At 41.0% G+C, this 23,289-nt stretch overlaps 2 protein-coding genes across 6 annotated transcripts in view; both read right to left on the bottom strand.

Moving 5' to 3' along the window:
- Nucleotides 1-2,587: 2,587 nt before the first annotated feature.
- GAS2L3 (growth arrest specific 2 like 3) lies at nt 2,588-18,199 on the bottom strand. Of its 2 annotated transcripts, none has more exons than XM_042890027.1 (9): nt 17,978-18,199; nt 13,960-14,007; nt 12,808-12,976; nt 11,215-11,333; nt 10,471-10,612; nt 7,332-7,395; nt 6,517-6,655; nt 5,248-5,355; nt 2,588-4,551 (listed from the first exon to the last, which is right to left on the bottom strand). In XM_042890027.1, the coding sequence occupies exons 2-9, from the start codon at nt 13,987-13,989 to the stop codon at nt 3,142-3,144; spliced, it is 2,181 nt and encodes a 726-aa protein (XP_042745961.1). In that variant the 5' UTR covers nt 13,990-14,007; nt 17,978-18,199; the 3' UTR covers nt 2,588-3,141. The 2 variants fall into 2 exon arrangements, with proteins under 2 accessions (XP_042745961.1, XP_042745960.1); XM_042890026.1 differs by lacking the exon at nt 17,978-18,199 and adding an exon at nt 15,113-15,202.
- A 498-nt stretch (nt 18,200-18,697) lies between these two features.
- The window catches only part of NR1H4 (nuclear receptor subfamily 1 group H member 4), a 39,595-nt gene continuing 35,003 nt past the window's right edge, over nt 18,698-23,289 (bottom strand). For all 4 annotated transcript variants that reach the window (XM_042890036.1, XM_042890037.1, XM_042890038.1 and 1 more), the window contains 2 exons: nt 20,825-20,938; nt 18,698-19,360 (listed from right to left, as the gene is read on the bottom strand). In XM_042890036.1, coding sequence (XP_042745970.1) covers nt 19,122-19,360; nt 20,825-20,938 — 353 coding nt within the window. In that variant the 3' untranslated portion in view covers nt 18,698-19,121. The remainder of the gene's footprint in view (nt 19,361-20,824; nt 20,939-23,289) is intronic.

Raw genomic sequence — 23,289 nt, 5'->3', positions numbered from 1 at the left:
TCTCCTCAAATACTGTTTTACTGAAACACAGATCAGAGGTCTTGAACTCCAAACAAAACAATAGCTATTTATGTCTTCATAATACCCTGACACAGACGCTACAAACAATTAAGTCGTGTCTGAGCAAAAACATAACCCTTCTGAAACAGCAAACTCCATTCCCCCCCCCCCCCACACACACACAAAAAACAACAGTAGAAAAAAAAAAAAGTGTGCATGTAAAAAGGTGCAGTATATATTTATTTAGAATAAGTACTCAAAGACATCAAAAGCATACAGAGAAATAAGATTCTTGTTCCAACTAATCTTTCCCACTCAAAAAGTAATACAAGTTGAAGATCAAATTTACTGTTTGGCAATATAAACGTTGAGAAAAGAGTATTTTCAGCAGGAGGTATTTTCTTGCATTTTGATTATTAGCTCACCTTGTGCCACGTGACATCATCAGTTATAACATGACTGAATAAAAAGTTGAAGACTGCAATTATTTGCACAAGTTAGATCATACTTACACTATTTTTGTAATAAACAAAAAACAAACCAAGCTAACCCATACATAGCACATGCAGCATCTTTAGATTAACTGTCTAGGTTTTCAACAGTAAAATGATTTTTTTTTCCTTTTTCAGTGCCTGTGTCCCAGTTTACACTTTTCCATTTCACTTTGAACAACAAAATTCAATCTATTATGTGAAATAACACATTAAAAAGTTGAAACCCTCCACTTTACTTTCTCTCAAATAATTGCTTTCAAAGGTAGATGCTGAGATAACTGTTACACAGGGATCCAAGAGTCTTGGTGTTTATAGTAGTACTGTGAAACTTGTAAACAGTTCAAAAAGTGTTGAGGGTTGTTGAACCACCCAGCAAGAAGCCAAGCACCCACTCCCAACCCACTTGCTGTCAGGGTCAGCATGGGGAAAAGAGAAAGCCTTGATGCCATGCAAACAAATTTTGGCAACTGCCCAAATCCTGCTGTGCTATCAGTACCGTGTCAGCTACAAATCCAGAACACAACACCATATGGGCTGCTGTGAAGAGAGCAACCTCATCCCACTCAGACTTTGTACAGAAAGAAACCCCAACTCATCTATTGCATGAGATACTGCATCACAGCTCGTTCTATGGGAGATCAAAATTAAAAGCAAGCCATCTATTGCAAAATGCTTTCAGAGTATAAAATAGAGTGTCAGTTTTAACCTAACTCCCCTACAATCAATACTATTCTTAACATTTGCAGTAGTGGCTTTGGCCAGCGCATTTATAAAATAAATAAGCAGTAAGGCCTTCCCCACACATACAAGTTTGAACATAAGTTTGTGGGAGCTGTGTTATTAAAACTGATATTTTCCTACAATAGTTTGTATATTGTTATTTCCTGTTTACTCCCAGCAGGTTGTAAACAGGAGTTGTACAGTAGAGATGCATATTTATCTGATAAAATAACTGAATGATAAATAACTGAAGCTAACAAGGTGCTCAGAAAGGTAGCTTGATAGCGTCACCACTGCTCATGAAAACTCACAATTAGTTTACAATGCTTGCTTATTCTAGTCCCAGGAAGAAAACATTCAACATATAGCATCAGAAGCTGCAGTTTCCATGTTGCCTCTTCTACCCATAAGTAAATATCTTGACAGCAGGAGTAACAACAGCCTGTGGAAGTCTGCAGTCGCAGTGTCTCTCCACAGAACCTGAGAGTTCCTTGACATTCATAGGACTGACTGTTCATTAAATCCAAATTATCTTAAACAATGCTACTTCCAGAGACAGTAGTTTTTATTCATCTACCATGAAACTCATTTCTGCTGAGAAACATGGACCCACTAAGAGCCTTCATGAGTTGAGAGTAAATGGCACTTCAGTCTGTGCTACTTCCAAAGGCATTAAGGCAAAGACAAGCCCTTGGTAGCTCTCTGGGAAACTACTCCTCATCTCTGGAAAAGTAATAAGGAGAGCCACTAGCAAGGTCTCCATAAACAAAACAAAGGCCAACACAGACTAAGATTGCCCACACAAATAAAGTATTCAGCAGTTCAGTTTTACAGAAAAAGGCCACTGCTGCACTGCAGCAAGGCTCTGCCCAAGCAGGCCCTGTGCCAGCCCCATGGTGTCCATCCTGCAGGAAAATAACCTCACAGCAACTTCTTCCCATGCAGCAAGAGCTGCAAAGTTGTCTCCCCAGGCCTTTATAAGCAGCAATGCTAAGGCACAAAAAAAAAAAAAAAAAAAAAAAGAGTGATCAAGGCCATGATTTCCTATGCACAATTTAAAGCAAGCCAAGGCTCCACGCCCAAACAAGCTGAAGCCCTGTTTAGGCACGTAGGAGCATAGTGAATGCTGATAGCTACAGCAGTCAAACTGAAGACGACTAGAGATTTCTCTCTAATCATAGCATGACGTAAGTTTGGAGAGACATAGAGCCCATCCAGTCCCACCCTGTGTCATGAGCAGGGCTGCCACCCTCCAATTCAGGCTGTCCAGAGTCCCATCCAACCTTGCCTTAAATGCCTCCAGAGATGGGGCACCCACAGCTTTCTGGGCAGTCTGTGCCAGTGCCTCACCACCGAGTTAAAAAAAAAAAAAAAAAAAAAAAAAAAAGTCTTCCAATGTCTCTAATACACACAGGATACCCAGATTTTGGGTCCTGAAACACTAACAAACTTGAAAATTAAAAAAAAAAAAAAAAAAGGAAAGGGAAAAAACCCTCAACAATTTTGTTTGAGGTATTAGAAATTTTATAGCATCTGCACAGCTCTATCACTTGCCACAGGCCTTGATGCAGATGGCTTAGAACAACCAGAATTGCTCAGCTTAACTCCCTGGAAAACAAACAGCAGCAGCATTCCAGCTCCCCTTCCTCTCTCCTGCCTTTCTCCACAGCAGGTCAGGCTAGCAGCAAACATGGTTATCCTCTATTCCACAGTGCAAGCAAGCTTACTTGTAAATATATCTAAAAAAAGTTTTAAAACTGCAAAATAAATACAGTTATTACTGTAAGTTATGCAGCAAAATGTAATCATGCCTAACATTTGGAATGGCACACGTAGTGTCAGTTAACTTATTTTTGTCCTTAGCATAGCAATTTTCAGAGGCCCATTTGAATGTTACAGGGACTTCCACAGAAGTTAACAGATAGGTTTACTTTCTGGGCTTTTTACTCCCAGTCATAACAAAATAATGATCATCTTGTTTGCTCTTCAGAAGAGGCCCTTTCGATGCACTAGGTGCTCCTTTGTTACAAGGTGTTGCTGATTTTCCTTTAGAGAGAGGTTTCTTGGCTGCTGGGACCAAGTTTCCATTGGCTTCCAAGTCTGTGCTTGAAGGCTGACTTTTTGTGGAGGGCTGCACTGCTTTTTTGGTCACTGCCACTTTGGCTGAAGTTTGAGGAAGCCGCACAACAGAGAGCGGAGTGCGTTCAGGAGGTTTGGATGAGGAGGATCCAACCTCAGGGGGCTTATTGACATTTTGGGTCTCTAGATGCTCTGTGGTTGGTGTCTTATTGACAGATGCTATTAGATTTTTGCTTCTGGATCCCAGCGTAGGTGGTGACTTCAATGATTTACTAACTGCCAGGGAAGGTACAGAAGCTGAGTGCTTTAGGATTGAAGCAGTCTTCAGGTTCCTTGCCAGATGAGAAGCTGTTTGTGGAGCTTTCCGAGGATGCTGAGACCCAGTTCCTGATCCCTGAATAGTATTTTCAGAAGGAGATTTCACATAGAGCTGCTGGGAATGTGCAAACTTGGCAACAGCACGCAGATTGCTAACAGGTGGCTGGGCTGGTCTCGGAGCAACAGAATTTATCTTGGTTTTAGTGACAGGTGCAGGTTTAGATTTGGAGGGGACACACTTCTGTTTCGAAGCCAATGTTTCACTTGTTGCAGGCAACTGAGACAACTGCTTCTTAGATGCTGAGAGCGCAGAATGCATCCCTGTTGCTGGGGAGCCTTGGGCCGGGGCAAATCTCACCTTTGGAGCATCAGGGGAGCGAATACGTTTGCGTAATGTTTCAGAGTGAACAAGAGCTGCTCTTGATCTTGTAGATGAAGAACTCTTGCTTGCAGGCAGCGAAGGAACAGGAGATGGCGAGTGGTGCGCAGGAGATGCCAGTTTCTTTGAGGTGCCCATCAATGGTTTGAAAGGAGACTGAGCATCTGCTAGTTTGGGTCTGGCTGACAACAACTTGGCAGCGGAGGATGTGTGCACTGGCACCCTCGGTGAAGTCAGGGCAGGAGGCTGAGGATGTTTAGACAAAGGCTTCTTAACTGTTGCCCCATGGACAGCTTTTAGGGCTGGAACAGGAGTAGGAGGGTTTGCTGGTTGCTTTTGAAACATACTGACAGCTGACATTGGGTTCATGACAGGAGGTTCCTGAATTCTGGCTGCTGAGTTGGAGATATGGTCACTGGTGACTCCCTTCTGAAAAGCCAAGATTTTTTGCTCCAGAGTTGCAAACTGAAGCACTCGGCAGGGATCATACTTAAGCAGAAAGCCTTGGAGTGTGTCCCATCCTCCACCAACACGGACCATCACGTGTTTGCCGTGGAGCATCTGAGAATGGTGAGAACAGAAGACTGTTAGAAACTTTGTTTTATGCAGCACCAAGTCTTCACCTCATGTTATGAAATATTTAAATTGATATAGGATCTCCTTTCTTATGGAGAATCATTTTAAGAAAAAAAATTATGGAATAACTAAGAAATTTATACTTCCCAGATCTTTTATTTGTTTTTCCTGCAGAAGGAGTCATTATGTGTCAGGAAACAATGAAAGCGTATATGTAGAAAATATATTAACCATTCTGTCAGCATCCTTACTTAGTATACAGTTTTAGATGCCAGTTTTGATCAATTTATGAATGCTTTCATTTTTTCAATCCCACAAATTCTTATTCCTGAAGAACTAGCTCAGCTAGCTGCAAATTATTTATAAACCCATGTGTATGAATTTTGAACAAGCAGTGTTTTCAGGGTATTATATTGTATTACCCTTAGGTATACTACAAACCACTACTGAAATTTTACAAACAAAAAAAAGCATTAACTTTCTCAGTTCAGCATGGTTCTAACCGTAAAATCAGTGGTTGCAAGATCTACTTAGCCAGACCTGCTTTGAACAGGATTGAATCATGTGGTATCCCTAAATTACTCTGTAAACCTGAAATAATACCACAAAAATAAGGTATTTCACTTAAAAGTATTTCTTTCCCATTTTGAATGTAGATTTTAATATTGAGAAATTACTTACTCGTATGAATAATATTTTATCTCCCAGTCTATAACGTCCCTCAGATAAATATTCAATGGAAAATCGATGGGAGCAGCTGCAAGGTGGATCTTCTGCTATGTGTTTAACCTAATTGTTTATATTGAAAGCATGTATTAGTATTTTAACAGAAGCATATGTTTAACTGTTTACTGAGATTCCATTATCTCTTTGTATTAAATATTTTCTCCCCTTAATTTAAGGAAACACGAAAATTTTATTCCCTCACAAGAAGAATCCTAGCTACGTAAAGCTTCAAAACAGAGAACAAAAGACTGAATAAAACTGTATGTGCAGACAAATATCTTGGAGTCATCTAAATCCAATTTTCATGATTTCTTCAATTTTAATGTATTTCTATTTTCTTTTTAAAGATTTGTCCATCAATCTATCCGTTATATAGTAGTATCAAATTCCAGACAGAACCCTTTCAGTGCAAGTACCTGGATCTCTTTTGTGACTAAATCAATACTCAACAGAACCAGTTCCATTGCTACACCTTATCCAGGGGCACTTCAGCATTATCCCTCACTTTTTAGAAAGCTTTTAAGTTAACCTTCTACATGACACCCAAGAAGGAAAACAATGAACAAAAGAGAAAGCTAGCCCCCAAATAAGTCTAGAGTTAGAGAGGATGTGTCTGTTAAAGCCAATTAGAAGCTTCAAAGAAATTCGAAGGTCAAAATTTTTGGTAAGCAGCAAAACTAGTGAATTATCAGAGTGTGGAGATCCGGTGGCTGATGCTCTCGAAGATGCAAAAGCTTTACATTACAATACAAAGGACTGTTTAAATAAGTTAAATTTCAAATCTCATTGTGTATTCATTGTTGTTCATTATTTCTTTCAGGCCAATTCATAAGTTGTACAAGTCATTTCTTTTCCTGCACACGTTAATTTCCAATTAGTACAGCTATGCAGGTTTTTTTTCCAAAGCATTTCATCAAATCTTGCTTTATGAAGTTCACGTTAGCCATAGCATATTGATGCACAACACTTCAATGAGAGGCAGCTCAAAGCAGCAGTGAAAGAAGGGGCAAATCAAGGTAAGTTACATGCACTGAAGCATTAACTTCAAAATATACACTGTAGTATTTTTGTAACTATAAAGCAAAATTTATTGTTCAAAGAGGTATATCTACTTCTGTTTTCTTTCTAAGACTCACAGATATTAGATGAAAATTGGCCTCTGTCATATCACACAAGCACTAAGCTAAGAGTTTAACTTAAAGACCACAATAAGTAAGTACTTACTGCCTCATGTAGCTCCCCATGGTGACAACATGACTTTGCTGTGTCAACAGGTGATGCTGGTCCAGAGGTCCTTAGCAGTGTTTCTTCTAGCTCAATTTCCTTCTCCAGTTTTACAAGCACAGGAGGTTCAACTCCGTATCTCAACACAATTACATAAGTAGAAATTTCAATTAATAATTTGATAAAGAAAACAAAGATGTGATTATAACAAGCAAGCAAAATTGTGAGTAGTTAGACTAAGAGTGAACAGCACTACAGGAATAACTGTCTTGATAATCCAAAGAAAAGGAGGACCTCCAAGTTTCTGGAAGAAGTTCTCACCAAGGTGGTCCTAGAGCTACCAGGGAAGGCAATATCAATACTGCTAAACCCGAAAAACAGTTAATCTGAGTTGGCCAGGAACTACCTTAAAGCTTTCTACTCTGTGCTGGAAACAAATTAGAAGTCTATTTAGAGAACAATAAAGAGTTGCTTCCTATTTAAAGCTTTCTTAAAACTTCCAAGAAACTTAAAAAATTAAAGACCTTCAGGACTATTCATCGAATTCTTCCAAGATGTACACATATCTATAAGCTGAAGGTAACATTTAAACATATGGTCATAAGAAGCAGTGTGGATCAGCACCTCCCCATGAAAATAAAGCGATAAATATTTGTACAAAATACTGATACAGTGGTTGTAGAGGTGCTACTCATTACTTTCTGCACATAATTAACATCTACTGCTTTGCATTTAATGGCCACAGACCATCTTAGCTTTTGATTAATGGAATACATTCTTCAGTTTCTATTTAAAGTCACCAGTGGATCAAATACCTGGATACAATGCGTCCAATTTCCAACAAACAAAGATACACTTGTCTTGGATCCTTGTGCAAAACTGAAAAGGAATCAAAAATAAAAGGAAGTTGTAATCCATTTTTATTGTGGGAAGGCCTCTGCAATTGGATAAAGAGAATAAGGAGCAGATGACTGCAATGCAGCCATCATTCTGCTCAGAGGCAAGAAAGAGAGTGGAAACCTTTGACTGTAAGAAAGGGGTGAGGATGATATTGGTCAAACACTCAAACTCAAATAGCAGGTATTGGAAGTGATCACACTGAAGCAGAAACATTAGCTCAGATACGTTATTAGCACTTTTGTGCTAGGCTTTGCTTCTCCACAACTCTGCCTACATTCACTGCACAGCACAACTCATTTCAGAACAGCTCTAACAGCTGTATGCACTTGATCACGTAGGCACATGAAATCATGAGCTCCTGAATCTTGAATCATGAATACAGACAAATCCTGAAGCTGAAGAATGAGAGGGAAAGATGAAGTGATAGCCAAATTGTATGCAGATGACTCTGGCAGTTGCCTTGGGTTTTCCTGACAACTTTGAAATGAGAGCACTCAATTATTTTTAATGCCACTCTAAAGAATGGAAGAGCACAAGAAAACAAGGTCTATTTTAGGTCTATCTTGGTTTTGCTTCTTGCAGAGCCTAGGGAGAAATAAAGGGACAGAGAATAGTTTAAAACATCACACAAGTAATTACTTCCTCCTCAGCCCCCATTTAAACCTCAAAGTTGAGACTCTGTCAACAATTTCTAAGAAGCCCACAAACAGCTGTATGAATGTTGTAGAACACAAATGAGCCTCATGCTTTCTTAGCCATTGAGGAATGCTGCCCAATAACTCAGAAACCAAAAGCTAGAAAAAATGTCATTGAGCTTGCTTCACTCTACACACACGCCATTGTTCTTCGCACACCATTAAGCATAAGAAATGGGAAAAACTGTAGATAGAATTTTATATGGTGTACCATTTAGATAAACTTCCTTCATGCTGTGCAGTCCAATATTAAACAGAACATGAAAATTCACTCTGAAGAGAAACTTAATGAGCCAGCTCCATATTTACGGATTAAACCTAATATATTTCTGACGTTCAGCTTGGTAAGTAAAATGATTTCACTTTAAACAAGACTAAAACATTTACTAGTGTATAAGCTGAGCATGAAGTCAAATGTTCTTGCTTACACAGAATGTCTTATGTTGGAAAGATCATCTAGTTTCACAGAGTTATTTAATCTACTCCAACTTGTAATTCTACTTATTAAAGGATCTGATTATGATAGCTAATTCAACAGAAAGTTGACCCAGCCAAAAGGTACTAGAGATTTTTTTTTCTTCATGTTTTTTTTTTTTTTTTCATAAGTGGTTTTGTCAGCTGTGAGAGAAAAGGCATAATTTGCCTGAATCCATAAGAGAAAAATTCAAATATACCCCTAGCAGAAACCAAGACGATGTTAAAGGGCACCTCATAATGGCTATTCACTCCGATAACTCAGGAACAATTTAATTAATTTAATTTTCTCCATGGCCACCCACATTTATCAGGAGGTGTTGCTACACATGTTTGACATGAAAAAGGCAATTGCCAGGTCGTCTTTCCCCTATTTCATTCATAAAGAACAGCTTGAAAGTTTGATGGAGAACATCAATGGAAAGAATGTGTCATCAAGGAGACTTCATGTCGGCTCATTTCACCTGCCAAATAGGCTCACAGATGATATTTACGCCACACAGCAAGCTTGTGTCATGAGTTAGAATCAGACTTCAAAACACTTGACGATGAGCAAAAGCCACAGCCTTATGAAATCCTGTCTACTTATCTCAGGGAGGCTAAACTGGTTTTAGTTACCCAGCCAGTTAAAGGAACTCAGATGTTTAAGCAGTGTAATTCCTATAAGTTAAAATTAAAAAATACTAGAACTAATTTTCTTATATCTCAATTCTCCCGCTCGTCTGTGTTTTGTGGGTCTGAAAAAAAGATATGGTCCCTAGTTAAACCAGAATGAGACAGATGCAAATAAGGATGTTTTCTCAAGTGCTTTAAAAGATGCGTGATGCAGTAGGGAAGGCACAGGCAGTCCAACTAGCAAGGAGAGTTTAAAAGAAAAGCAGCTAGTCAAACCAGCACCTCCCATTTAAATAGCATTAAAAGGCACAAAGACTTCAAGAAAATCTAGTAAGCTTTGTGACATATTCATATGATTATTGAAAACAAAGGATCTTCGCATTTTTTTTTGCTGTTCTGCTTCAGAGGAAGATTTTTCTTCCCTCTGTCTCTCTTTTTTTTTTTTTTTTAAAGTATTTGACTTGCCAAAGAGAAGTTTATATTAATTATTTTTCTAGAGACATAATAATTGGTAGAAGAGCATTACATCATTTCCATACAATGGAAGCAGTTTCTCTTAATTAACAGTTAAAAAAAAAAAAAAAAAGTATTCCTTCTGGAATTATCTGTCTAGTAGTTGGTTATTACAAGGCTGTGCACTGTGGCAGGCATAAAAATAAATATTGCCAACTGTGTGTATAACTATCTTGTTAAGACAGGAGAATACACATGGTTTATAGTTACATACATAGTTTATAGTAAGACTTGAACTAAATGTTAATTACCAACAGACTGTTGTCATTTCAGCCCCAATGCTCTGATGCAGTTACCAAACTTAGTAGTCATAAGTGCATTATTCTGAATGCTTTCTCCAATAGAATTTTCTCTAATACTAAATAAAGGATCTTATCATGAGTTGACTCCATGGCCCTGTGGTCTTCCAGTGTACAAAAAGAATGAGGAGTGGAGAAGGGAAGGGACACCACAACTTCTGTTTCTTGGCAGGGCTTTTTACAGAAGAAAAACACATGAGTTCACTGCACAGCTATCACTACCCTTCTTCATCTCACGTGGCAACTTCTAGTAGCCTGGAAAAACATCCTTCTCTTTAGAGAAGTTACTGAACTGATATTTCAGTGCTTTCACATCAAACACTGCCCTAAAAATAAATGTTTCACAAGACAGACACAGTCAAGAAAAAAGCTTTATAGGACTACATGCAATAGTTCTCCCTGGCAAGGTAGTTATCCACATGTGGACCATGAAAAGTTTTACAAAAAGGTAGATTTACCTAAACCTTCAGATTCAAAGAGGTAAGTCTCATCAACTCCAATGGCCCTACACCAGTTAAGAAAGTTGGCTGTGTTATCTCTGGCAAAAAAAGATCCTGATGGAGCATCCTTCTTACATGGAACTTTTCTCAATGGAAAATTCTGGCAAGAGAAGAAAACAAAGTACACTGTGCACATAAACATTGACAACAGATTTCAAAGCACATTTTCAGAAGAAAGAAAAAAAGCCAAATTTGGAGTACAGAAGCAGTGGTTGGTATTTATTATTGGTTCAAGAAAAACAACATGCATTCTATTAGAAAAGCTACTCTAAAGTAGATGGTATTTAGTCTTATCCATGTTAATAGTGACAGAATTACAATACTTAGCTCTGAAACTTCTCCCAAAAAGTTGTCTATACAGTTGCTTCCCCATTTCCCCCTCTGCTGGGTTATATCTGTTGATTTCACATGTCTAGATAATGATTCCTTCCTCCCAAGTTCTATTCATAGCCACACAATTAGCACAGACAGAAAACCCCAGATCAACTAAACTTAAACTCACTGCAACATTTTAGAGCTCAGTTTAGAAAACAGAGGAAATAATATGGGAAAAAGGGACAATATAATTTTAAGATAATAGTCTTAAAACAAACACTAATTTAAAGTTAAACAAAAAGGTTTGGACAAAAATACAGAAGTTAGGCATCTTGCCTTCCTTACTAAAGTGTTTATCTATGTATTAAAAAATTAAATATAACTCACCCTTAAATTATTTGAGCTACATGATTTTTTAATTGTGTTTTGAAGAACACCAATCAATTGGCAGAGTAGTACTCCATTATCAAGTTCTTCCAGCAGTTGCTCTGCTGTGACTTCTATTCCTAAAAAAAAAAAAAAAAAAAAAAAAAAAAAAAAAAAGCCAGTACTGGAATTACTCCACAGAACACAAAGAAATTTCACGTGAACTCAGAGGCATCTCCAAGAGTGTTCCAGTGCTAAAGACTTCAGTTAAACTAGAGCCCACAAAGAAGAGAAGCCTGATGACCAACACTCAGCACTGTTGTTACGTATGCTCATCTAACAGAAGCTGACTAACTTTAATAGTTCTTCTCGTCTATGGGCTAGACCAATAAAATAAGGTGATGCTGAAATAATAAAATAACAAAAGCTTTTAGAAAGAAATTTCCAAAACATTCATTCTAAATAAATACTTGATTGTCCAGCCCAACCATATGCCACTGATATCTCCACATAATAAAAGAAAAAGGGATTTCAAAGACTGAAAATTAGTAGAAATATAAATAAAGTAAAATCAAATATTCACTTAATTAGACTAACAAGACTCAGAACTATAAATTAGAAGGATTAATCTAATGAGGCTCAATGCAGCAAAGTGTAGGATTTTGCACTTGGGCCAGAGGAATCCCAGGCGTCTATACAGACTGGAAGGAGTGGTCCTTGTGAGCAGCCCAGCAGAAAAGGACCTGGGGGTCTTGATGAATGAAAAGCTTAACATGAGCCAGCAGTGTGCTCTTGCAACTCAGAAAGCAAATGGTATCCTGGGCTCCATCAGAAGAGGGGTGGCCAGCAAGGGCAGGGAGGCAATTGCCTCCCTCTACCCTACTCCTGTGAGCTCCATCTGAAGTACTGTGTCGAAGTCTGGAGCCTCCAGTACAAGAAGGACAGAGAACTGTTGGAGACGGTCCAACGGAGACCCACAAAGATGATGAGGGACTGGAGCACCTCCCCTACAAAGACAAGCTGAGGAAGCTGGGTTTGTTCAACCTGGAGAAAAGAAGGCTGTGGGGTGACCTCATTGCAGCCTTCTGGTACCTAAAGGGACCCTACAAACAGGAGGAGAATCAACTGTTTGAAAGGGTAGACAACAGCGGGACAAGGGGAAATGGTTTTGAGGGAGGGAAGATTTAGGTTGGATGTCGGGGGAAATTCTTTACAGAGAGAGTGGTGAGGTGCTGGAACAGGCTGCCCAGAGAGGTTGTGGATGCCCATCCCTGGAGGTGTTCCAGGCCAGACTGGATGGGGCCCTGGGCAGCCTGGTCTAGTATGAAATGTGGAGGTTGGTGGCCCTGCCTGTGGCAGGGGGGTTGGAGATACATGATCCTTGAGGTCCCTTCCAACCCTGGCCATTCTGTGATTCTCTGATTCTGTAACCACCTTACCTCTAACAGTTGGAAGCTAATAAGATCTGAAACCAGCACATGCATTTTTAATGCAATTCTCCTAATCACTCAGGCTCAAATGCTATTAATATTATGGATATTAAGTGTCAGTGTTGAGTTGGATATTTGAATGCGCTTTGAAATTTATTAGACAATGATTTATTTTTAACCTCACCCAGCAAGCCAGACAGCCAGATTGACAGGTCTTCTTGCATAGGCACCAATGTTGCTTCATGCCGCACAGATATCCACTGGTCGTACAGGCACACATCTGCCAGACCTGGGCCGTGTCTGGGAGTCAGAGGACTTCGAGGACTTAAAGGAAGGTCATCTCCAAACCACACCTGCAGGAGATTTCAGTATGTGCAAGACAGTAAGCTGTAATATTTGCAGACAGAGGATGGACTCTCACGGTTCTGAATAATACATCTTTAGCATAATTCAAAGAGTAAGCTTTAGTTTCCCTTCAGACAGACACAAACCAACACAGCAGTAATCAAGAATGGTACAGTTCTCATTAGTAACTCCCGCATCAAAAGCACTACCACGTTCATTCTCTTGTTCTCAGTTACCCTATTGTGGCTATAAGCAGATCTTCTTTAGTAGGCAAACAAAACAAACATTACTCATTTATGCTGTCTTCTTCCTCCTCACCACATATTAATACAACCTGTAGTTTATCATATAACTCATTATAGAGTACTGACTTCTGTGATCAATCATTTCAGGTGCACTTAGAGTTTAAATCATTAAAGTGCTGATACTAAAAGAAGAAACGTGAGCATAGACAGCTCTTGAACATGAATCCTTAGCATTTCTCTTAAGGATCCCATGTTTTCAGACTGATGGATACCTTCACACTTGAAGAGAAGGATCATGCTGAAATGGCATGGATAGAATTCCCAAAGAGAAAGAGTCCTTCCAATATTCTTAGCTACTTTCTTCAGCTCAGGAGGGATGTGTATCTAAAATGTAAACTTCTATTTTTGTAGCAATTTACTTATATGCAGGGTTTTGGGTTGTTTTTTTTTGTTTGTTTGTTTTGTTTTTTTTTTAAATCAATAAAGTTTCAAATATTCTTATCCTTTAACTTAGAAAACTTCTCAGGAAACAGCACTTAGAAACTGTAAGTATTGCCTATGTGATTACAACATGGGTTACCTACCTCACCACAGTGCTCCACTTGTTGAAAGGGAAAACTCCTATTTATTTATTTGTTTAAAAGGCTAGAGATTATTCTGGGGATTTTATCATTTCATCTGCTTCAGGGTAGATGTTTACATAAAAACATATAATATAGAATTCAAACATTACAAAAGACATTTACCTGAACTGCATTCTGCATGGTCACCAGCATTTACATCAGTTTCTCCCTCTGGGGAAAGAGAAGTTTAAAGACAGTCAATCCCGCTTTCTAAAACATCCCAATAAAAACCCACCAGGCAAAACACAAGCAATTCTAAAAAGACACAGATGCAAGAAAGGAATAGTTATTTTAGTATTTAAGGTGTTAATTCAGTATTCAGGCTCCTTAGGCACTCTGTCTCCAAATAAAGTAGTAGTTATTACAGCTTAAAGTAGCAACTAACTTCAAGTGCATAAATAATGCTCAAAGGGTTGCACTGGTTTAAGGAGCTGTAAGGCACTTGCTTTTCCAAAGCAATACTCAAACATTTCTCAGACTTGGCATGGCTGGCACTTATTCTTCCTTTCCAACCTACCCCAAGCATATCTTGCACATGCACAGAGACACACATACACATCCTGAGCTTACATAAAATACTTCAAAGATTAAGAACAATCTTGATGAAATCACTTCTAAGAATGAGATTTATTCTTGCATAGATACACAAAAGAAATTGATAGTTTTACTAATTTCTATATGGCTTTTGACGTAGATTTCCAGGCAGCTACCATGAACGTAAGTTTTTGATGCAATGCTGCAAGCTATAAGGACAATGCCCTTGCAAAACAATCCTTAAGGAAAGTTTTAGATGCAATTAGGTCAACACTTCCCCGTTCCTTTTCCATCAGTGTTTCCAACAAGAGGAAAAAACAGCACAGACTCTTCACCAGGCTGGGAATCATGAAGTCTCTCCTTACAGACTCGAGGTTTAGAAATGTGCAGCATTAGCTACACAGGCACTTATTAGGAGGAATTTCCTCAGCATAGGTCTCCACAATGGCAGCGGAGTGAATTACTGCCTACACACACATACCTGTATATGTCTTGAAGCCGGTTAAAAACAATTTTCTTGGTGCATTAGTTAAGATCAGGCTGGAAATTAGACTGCAGACAGATGACATCAATAGTGAAACACACATTTTCCTTTGAAACTTAATAACTCCTCACTCCTGCTCCAGATGCAATCTTGCCTTCCTAAGACAAAAGGCCCATCTCAGAGGATCTAATACTTCCACATACTGGAGCCTCACGCGTTACATAGGACCACACATGTCAGAAATTTCAGACAAATTACCTCTATCATAGGCAACGGAGCAAGCACTTTGTTTCCAGACTGAAGACACTTCCTTCTAGTAGGACTACCAGACTACTCCAACTTTACCAAAGATGCTTTAAGTGGTATCTTCCCCCCCCTACCCCCCCTCACTTTTATTTCCTAAAGGAAAAAAAAAACAACAAAAAAGAGCCATCCTCACCACAATGCCATTTTTTCTTCAATGAATGAACAAGGGAAGGGCAGAGTATATACCAAGCATTACTAATGAGCATGTTATGCTTCCCACAGCTCTGTCCAGGGGAATACATTTTCCTTTAGCATAAGGAAGCTATTGTCCCAAGAGAGTCGCAGTAAGAGGCTTCATTGATCAAAAAGAAATAAATAAAACAACAGCAGAACAGCCAGCAGAGAAGCTGGTCTCATTAAAACAAGGATCTCCACGTTGGCCAACAATCTGGCATGCTAACTGCCACAGGAAGAACAAAAGGCAGCCTAATTCACAGGGAGTGCTCGAAGCAAGAACAAAGCAAAATATTCACACGACAGCTATCACAAAAATGTTCAGCATTTGCAGTTCTGCAGAAATGCCCAACAAAAATTGGTCATAAATATGGAGATTGAGGAGAAGAGTTGTAGCACTCAAACTTCAGGGGCCTGCTGTTTTAAAACTAGTCATTTTGTAAGCCTGTATGCATCAGGGCTCTCTAGAAAGAGATATGGGTTCACTTAGCCTTGGGGTACCTGAATGGCATTTAAGAGAAAAATTTCATCAGAACAGACTATCCTGAATGGATTTTGAGCTGACAGTTAAAGTTAACTTAAGAGTTTGTCATTCTCAGATCCCACATCTGTCTGTTCTCAGAGTGCAAGGAACGCAGATGAACACTGCCTCATTGCTGGCAATGAGAGGGATGGTGAGGAAAACACTGCAGTAACAGGTGGTCATAACCAAATTGGATTTCTCCTAAAACCCGTGGTTTTTTCTGCATCAAGAATTTGTACGTAATTAATGAAACAAGCATTTGACATTGAATTCAGGCAGCTCCAGCTAGAACCATATCAGTTTCTTCAACTCATCTTCATTCAACTAGCAGTTCGTGCCCAGGGCTCACAGGTGTGAAAGAAAAGGCTCCAGAATGAATATATAATATGTAATTTGGCCATGTCTGGCTATGCCATTTCCATTTCCAGGCCAGCTGGTATCTTAAAGGTGCCTAGGAACGCTGTCTACTTGCTTCCCCCCTTTAAACAGGGGAAGCAGTAGAAACTGGAAACTGCTTCCCAATCAGGTAACAAAGCCCAGTGCTTGGCAGATGTAGAGATTCCTGACCACCAGCACCATTCCCAGGAAACACATCCCATCTAATCTCCTCTGGCCCTTCTGCTGCCCACAGGCTCCATGGGATGGGTGGAGAGGAGAAACACTGCTTAACAGCACCTGATGGCAAGATCGATACAGCAGTGCTGATTTGTAGCAAGACAGGTGGGCAGCCCCAAATTATACACTGGGGAAGGCAACAGCTACCTTCAGCTGGCTGACTGCTGAGCCTCCAGCAAAGGACTGGAGCTTTAATAAAGAGAGGTGGAAAATAAGGTATCTAACACAGCATAGGGACAGGCATTTCTCAGGACGAGGGGTGCAGACACAGTCTGACAGCCACACAAAACCATTCCGACTGCTTTGTTCACCACTGCTTTGTCCACCACTTTTCCCCCAATCTGAGGAAGCACCAAAGTCCTTCAGCGCCAGTACTCCAGGGTGCTAAGCACATGCTCTCGGATGCTGCCCAAGATATCTAACTCAGTATCAGTTGTATTAGGTTGAATACATGGGCCCCAACCAGCAAGACACGCTACCCTAATTACAAGCCATTCTATAGCACAAGATGAACCACATCCAAATCTCATTTCATTAGATGGCCCTGTTTACAAGGAAACAAAAAAGTCCGCAGCTCTGCAGCTATTTAGTATGCAGATGAAGCAGCCGTTCATGTATCATATAGAACTTAAAGGGATTTACAGGCTCATTAAAAACCTTTGGGAAGAAACACTTTCACATCCTCACCCTTTGCTTAAGAAATATCACACTTCATCTTCAGCTCCATCAGCACCCAAAGGCTGGTAGAGCAGACCAGCCCAGAGCAGCTGGAATCTGCAGGTGAGCCTGACAGCACCTACCGAAATCCAGATTTTTAAACACTGTCAAATGAAAGAAGCTGTCGTAGCAGAACCTGTTGAAACCTACCAGAAGACATCCAAGATTTTTTCAGAAGAGAGGTTAGCACAACATGACACATCCTCAGAGCGCTACTCCCTGTCACTACTGCAATTACAGAGCCCTTTCGCTCACGGCTGAGTCAGCAGGAGTTCTGCCTCCCTGGGGAGGCCTCAGAGGCATGAAAGGGAAGGAACCAGACGAGTTGGCACGGCAGGGCTGTGGAGTGGCATCACAGTGTGCTGGCAGCTCTCCTCGGGGCTGCCTTTCCACATCCTCGAGTGAGAGCAGACACTGCCCCAGGGGCACCCGGCAGGGCTGGAGCCCACCTGAGCTTCAGGGCAAGCACTTCATCCTGGAGGTGTCACAGCTCCTTCCCCACAGGAGCATCCCGTTTGAGAGCCTCTGGTCCTCCCATGCCACCGCTTGCACTGAGACATCCTGCTTCACGTGAACCAGCTTTATTTTCTCACTTTTCCACCCCAGTTTTCTTCCAGTGAAGTAACACAGTGGGAAGCACTGCTCAATGCCCTCTGACCAGCAGGAGGAACGTGCTGAAACTTGATATAAAATCTCATCTTATTATGAAAGACCCACCTGCCACATTTATCACTGCCACGCACAAGCCAGCTATGCCCTGAGTCCCCTCGTCTCTATCTGATACTTACGCCAAAGAAGGCACACAGCATCCCTGGAGCACCGCCAGCCTTTAGGCAGAGAAAGGAAACGACGTTTCCCAGCTCGCTAAGCGACCCTGATGGCCACTGTAGCCCAGATCACGGGGCACGCTTCCTACCATACCAGCACCGCACCCCCAAACGCGAGAACTGATTCACAAAGCTCCGTGCGAACGCTTCCCTCTGCCTTGCCGCGCTCAGCTCCGCGGCACTTCCCTTGCACGAGAGTTACTGAGTCCCGAACCGCCGTCCCACTCCCGCTGCCCACCCGCAGACACTCACCTACACCCCGGCACCCACCGCTCCGCACCGCCGCCACACAGCACGGCACCCCCGCCCCGCGCCGGCCGCTCCGTTCGAAAGAGCCAATCAGCGCCCGCGGGGCGGAGCTGCACCTGGCTCCGCGCCACCGGCAGCCGCGCCCCGCAGGGGAACCGCTCGCCCACAGCCTCCTCTGCGAGAGCGCGGTGCGCAGGGCTCGGGTGTCAGGCTGCGGCCGCCGTCCTGCGGTAGGGTCTTGGACGTTGCCGCTCAAGAGCAAAATAACCTGATTTTTACTTTGAAATAGTAAGAACGCAGATTAAGTTACACGTCTGTGTCATTGTGTGCGTGCGCGTCCCTCTGCCCGTGGCGATTTTTCATCTCGTGAAGAAATCGGAGCTTGCCTGTCTCATGTGGCGAGCACATTTCAGTTACACACCGTGGCAGTAATCATTTCTGCTGGTTTATTACAGTAAATATTTGGAATATATTCTTTAATGGAGGCCAAGCACAAAAACACAGCAATGAAAAATGTGAATGGAAGCCTGAATCGCCCCATTTTGCAAGAGGAACTCTGCAAAGAGAGCAACTGCAGGAGGGATTAGTGGGGTTCCTGTGAGGAGCCATTGAATCCTTTCCGATCAAAGAATATAAATACAGAGAAAATTATAACTCACGTGTGGAAATCTGACAGCTATACAGTATTCTGTGTATAATGCACAAAACGGCTTTTGTGAACTCCGTGGCAAGTTTCTATAAAAATGCAGTAAAGAAAAATTAATGCACTGTGATATATTGCTTTTTCCTATGAAAATAAATGCTGTGTGGTCCTTTAAAAAGACGTTTGTCCTGAAATAAAAACAACCGGTATCCATCACTGCACATCCCAGATCTCGCAGAGGAGAGGGGTGAATTTGTGGTCGTTCACTCTCCAGGACATCAGCATCTCTGCGTGGTGGTGGTTAAACGTCCGTAACTCGGTGAGGCGGCCCAGGAGGCACGCAAAGTGCTGCGGGTTGTCCGGGTGGTGCAGCTTGCAGAACTTCTGCAGGATATCCAGCAGTGGCTCCTGAAGCCTTTCCACCGACTCTCTGTCCTTTATGTATTGTCGGTCTGGTTTTGGTTTCAAAAGGGAAAGAAGTAATTAGCAAATGTATGTTTGATACAATGTAAGTATTTACTCTGATGAACAAATATCAATATATTTCATTGGGCATTGATGTTCACACCTAACAAGAACATTTCTTTTCAAATGAAGAGGGAATAAAAATGCCTCAGCCTGGTATTTTTTGATTCAGCGTTTTCATAGGAACAAGTTCTTCTCCAAAAGAGTGTTTGGACATGGGCACAGGCTGCTCAGGGAAATGGGGGAGTCACCATCGCTGGAAGTGTTCAAGAACTATGTGGATGTGGCACTGAGCGTAATGGTCAGTGGGCATGGTGGGGATAGGCTTATGGTTGGACTGGATGATCTTAGAGGCCTTTTCCAACATTAATGATTCATTGATTCTATTAATTTTTTAGTGTAAAAACATTCCTAATCAGCACTAACTCAAAGAGCAATGGAATTGCTTCACCTTCACCATGTCGCATGAAACCTTACTTGGAAGCTTTAGTGATCCAAGTAAGTTTCATGCGAGATGGTGAAGGTGAAGCAATTTCATTGCTCTTTGAGTCTTTTGTGTTGAGGCATCGGGGTTCTCTTTTCCCTTCCTGCAGGAGTCAGTTTGTTTAAGGCACTGTACAACTTCTCCATAATTTGTAGGTTACTTCTGTCTTGTCAAGGAATTGTTTTTTACAGCAAAGCCTGGCGTGGCTGTAGAAGATCAGTTTTCAGCTCTCTACAGCCTAAAGGACAACTCCGTGCTGTTCTCTTGCTCTCTCCCACTGCTGTTTGCACAGTAGAGGCTGAAGCCCTTCATTGTCATTCTCAGTTCTAATACATAGGATTTCCCAATCGCCGTTTAAAACATGTGCCATTCCACAATGGACTTGCAATGCACATGTAACACAACTGGGATATTCTAAGGGAGTAAGCCCATTGCTCTGAGCACTGATAAGCTACCAACAATTATTTTAAGCAAGGTATTTAAGCACTTTTTTTTTCCTTGTACACAAAGCCAGATCGTGCAATTGGAGTTTGGATTTCATAGAATCATGGAATCATAATGTATCTCAAGTTGGAAAAGCCCTCTTAGGATTATTGATTCTAACTCCTGGCTCCCCACAGGACCACCCGAAAATCAGATCCTATGTCTGAGAGCATTGTCCAGACACTTCTTGAACTCTGGCATCCTTGTCCCATGCCCACTGTCCTGGGCAGCCTGTTTCATGCCCACTACCCTCTGGTGAAAAACCTTTTCCTAACATCCAGCCTGACCATCCCCTGACGGTCCAAGCCACTTCCTTGGGTGCTGTTGCTGTCACCAGCCTTCTGGTTGAACAACAGAATAGACTGAAAACTAGAATGTATGCTCACTTACTCTGTGTAGAAAGTGAGTTTTCGTAAGTCTCAGGTCACACTCTTCATGCTTTCTTTCCAAACACACTAACATTGAATTCTGAATTAGGAATTACCTGGAGACAGGATCACTATTGCTGTGAGCAATGCGTATTCCTCCTGTGTCATCTTCAGCTCTCCGATACTTTTATAAAAATTAAACATGGGAGTTATGAATTCGTCTGAGATACCTGAGAGGAAAATAAAAGCTATGTTATTTCTTTAATTATTGAAATAGTCTGGCTTATTGCTGATGAGCATTAAGTTAATATTTAAAGCCATGACTGTTTGTCTTCGTGGGAGAAATTTACTACACAAATCAGATCTGATGCAATACAACTAGTTTACAGAAGTGCAAGCATGTCCTTGTTTACCAGAACAGAGTTGAAACAGGTAAGTGCTGGCAGTTTCGCAGTTTCAAAGTCTTTCTTTCAAGTTCCTTTTCTCTCCAGGTATGTCCACCTAGCTCCTCGTAACAGCACTAATTTGTGTTCTTGCTGTCTGCTGATTTCCCAGTTGTCTTCTTTTTCCAGTATTCACAGTTTGCAAAACAGTCTCAAGTTCCCCACCTTCATGTTAAGTATATGGAAATCTCTCAGGGCAAATGGCTTAATTTTAGCCCAACTCTACTATACAGCTAACTGCCATGGGCAGTTACTTTGGTTGTCTTCATAAAGACACGTAATTGCTCCCTTTATGTAGCCTGAAACTTTAGCTAGGTCTAGGATTACCTGTAGTCTGAGATCAACTTGCTTGCAACTATTACTACCTCCTAGCATGAACCAGTGTATTATAAAGTACAGAGACATAAATAATGAAAACATAGCCTAGTTTGAGTTGGGATCATGTGATTCTCTCACCATCATGAAAGCCACTGGGGTTACTGCACTGAGGCATACCAACTGGACTTCCTCTTACGGACTTTGTCATCGGGTCACACTGTTCTTACACAGCCTTCAATTAGAGATGTATTTTGCTCTAACCTTTGGTGTAAAAGAGAAGTAGGTCCTGTGGCATCTTTTTTTTTTCTTTTTTCCTTTTTTTTTTTTGTGTCAGAGTTACTCAGAGCAGCCATTGACTACTGCAAACAGCCTCTTGAGCTCAGAAGTGGCTGCACCTACAAAGTCTAGAGATTCAAGCCAGTGGTTCTTGGCTGAAAGGACAGGGACTTCCTCTGTTCCCATAGAGGAGAGCCATGGGATTTCTTGTGCTTTCACTCTGTTTAGTTTTAAGCTGTTCTGGGAGGAGGCTTTACAACTTAGTTGTAAACCATGCAGTTTAGAGTGTTTTATACAACACGTAGCTGAGCCCAGGTCTGATAGTTAGAGGCTGCTGTGAAGGCTGGAGTGCCTCTAACAGGGGAAGTTTGAAAGGAAATCCAGCAGATGCAGCTCAAAGAAAGGAAGTATGAAGTCACTCGGCTGAACTATGAATAAGTTACATTTTGCTGTGACAGTGAGGAGTTGGACTCATTGATCCCTTCCAAGTTGGGATATTCTATGATTTCATGAACTTATTTTGATCAGTAGAGTAGTTATGTGACACAACAGAGTGAAAAGTACAGTGCTGCATGGTGTGGCATGTTTTGTGTCTAAATAATATATTTAAATACGTGACATTTGCAAGTTTGCTTCAGATTACAAACCACAAACCTAGTGTTTGTAACAAGTTCAATGTGATTGAGAAGATTCCATGTTCATTAAGCAGATCTATATGGTAAGAGCTCACCTAAGGTAGTTAATAACACAGCTGGAGCCTTATACAGAGCAAGCAATAGTCACAGCACTGATGTGCTGCAAGCTTTGTCATCACAGTTAACTATTCACAAATTTGAACACTTGCCCTTGCTAACTTTTGAGGAACTGCCTGTCTGTATGGCAGTTTTAAATGCCAAAATTTCTTACAGTATGATGTATGTAGGGAACACATGCATGTAATTAAAGGTTCACGTGAATCTGGAAATATGAAACAAGGAAGTCTAGTTGAGCCCTGAAGTGAAGTAAGTGAATTCCTCTTGTGAATAGTTTAGCAGCAATGAGAGAAGTCAGAGCCAACTACAAGTATTTTTAGTACTCCTCAAGCAAGGTGTCACAATGCACATCATCTTGGCAGCAGGCAGGGAACAGGAAGAAGTGGGCTGTGACTGAGTCTCCTCATTTGTTTCGCATCTTCATCACTTAAGTAGTTTTATTTTGTTTTATTTTATTTTTATTTGGTGGGGAGAGAAGAGGAAGATTAATTTTCAGCTGAATGAACTTTCTCATTGTCTTACTGACCACAGAGCTTCTCAAGTTCCCTTGTTAATACAAGAATCATAGAATCATAGAATGGCCTGGGTTGAAAAGGTCCACAATGATCATCTAGTTTCAACCCCCCTGCTATGTGCAGGGTTGCCAACCACCAGACCAGGCTGCCCAGAGCCACATCCAGCCTGGCTTTGAATGCCTCCAGGGATGGGGCATCCACAGCCTCCTTGGGCAACCTGTTCCAGTGTGTCACCACCCTCTGTGTGAAAAACTTCCTCCTAATATCTAACCTAAAT

This window comes from Lagopus leucura, unplaced genomic scaffold, assembly GCF_019238085.1.
Source record: "Lagopus leucura isolate 7727_CA_CO unplaced genomic scaffold, USGS_WTPT01 Super-Scaffold_100159, whole genome shotgun sequence".
NCBI lineage: Eukaryota > Metazoa > Chordata > Aves > Galliformes > Phasianidae > Lagopus > Lagopus leucura.
The sequence above is the reverse complement of the archived record's forward strand: the minus strand, read 5'-3'. Positions and strand labels throughout refer to the sequence as shown.

Excerpts from the sequence above, each read along its gene's own strand:
- GAS2L3 (XM_042890027.1), bottom strand. The coding sequence starts at position 13,989 with ATGCTGGTGACCATGCAGAATGCAGTTCAG. Across the intron at positions 7,396-10,470 it reads CTTTGAATCTGAAGGTTTAG|TTTTGCACAAGGATCCAAGA; the intron begins GTAAATCTACCT and ends ATTCCTTTTCAG. Across the intron at positions 5,356-6,516 it reads ATGGGGAGCTACATGAGGCA|GTTAAACACATAGCAGAAGA; the intron begins GTAAGTACTTAC and ends ATAAACAATTAG.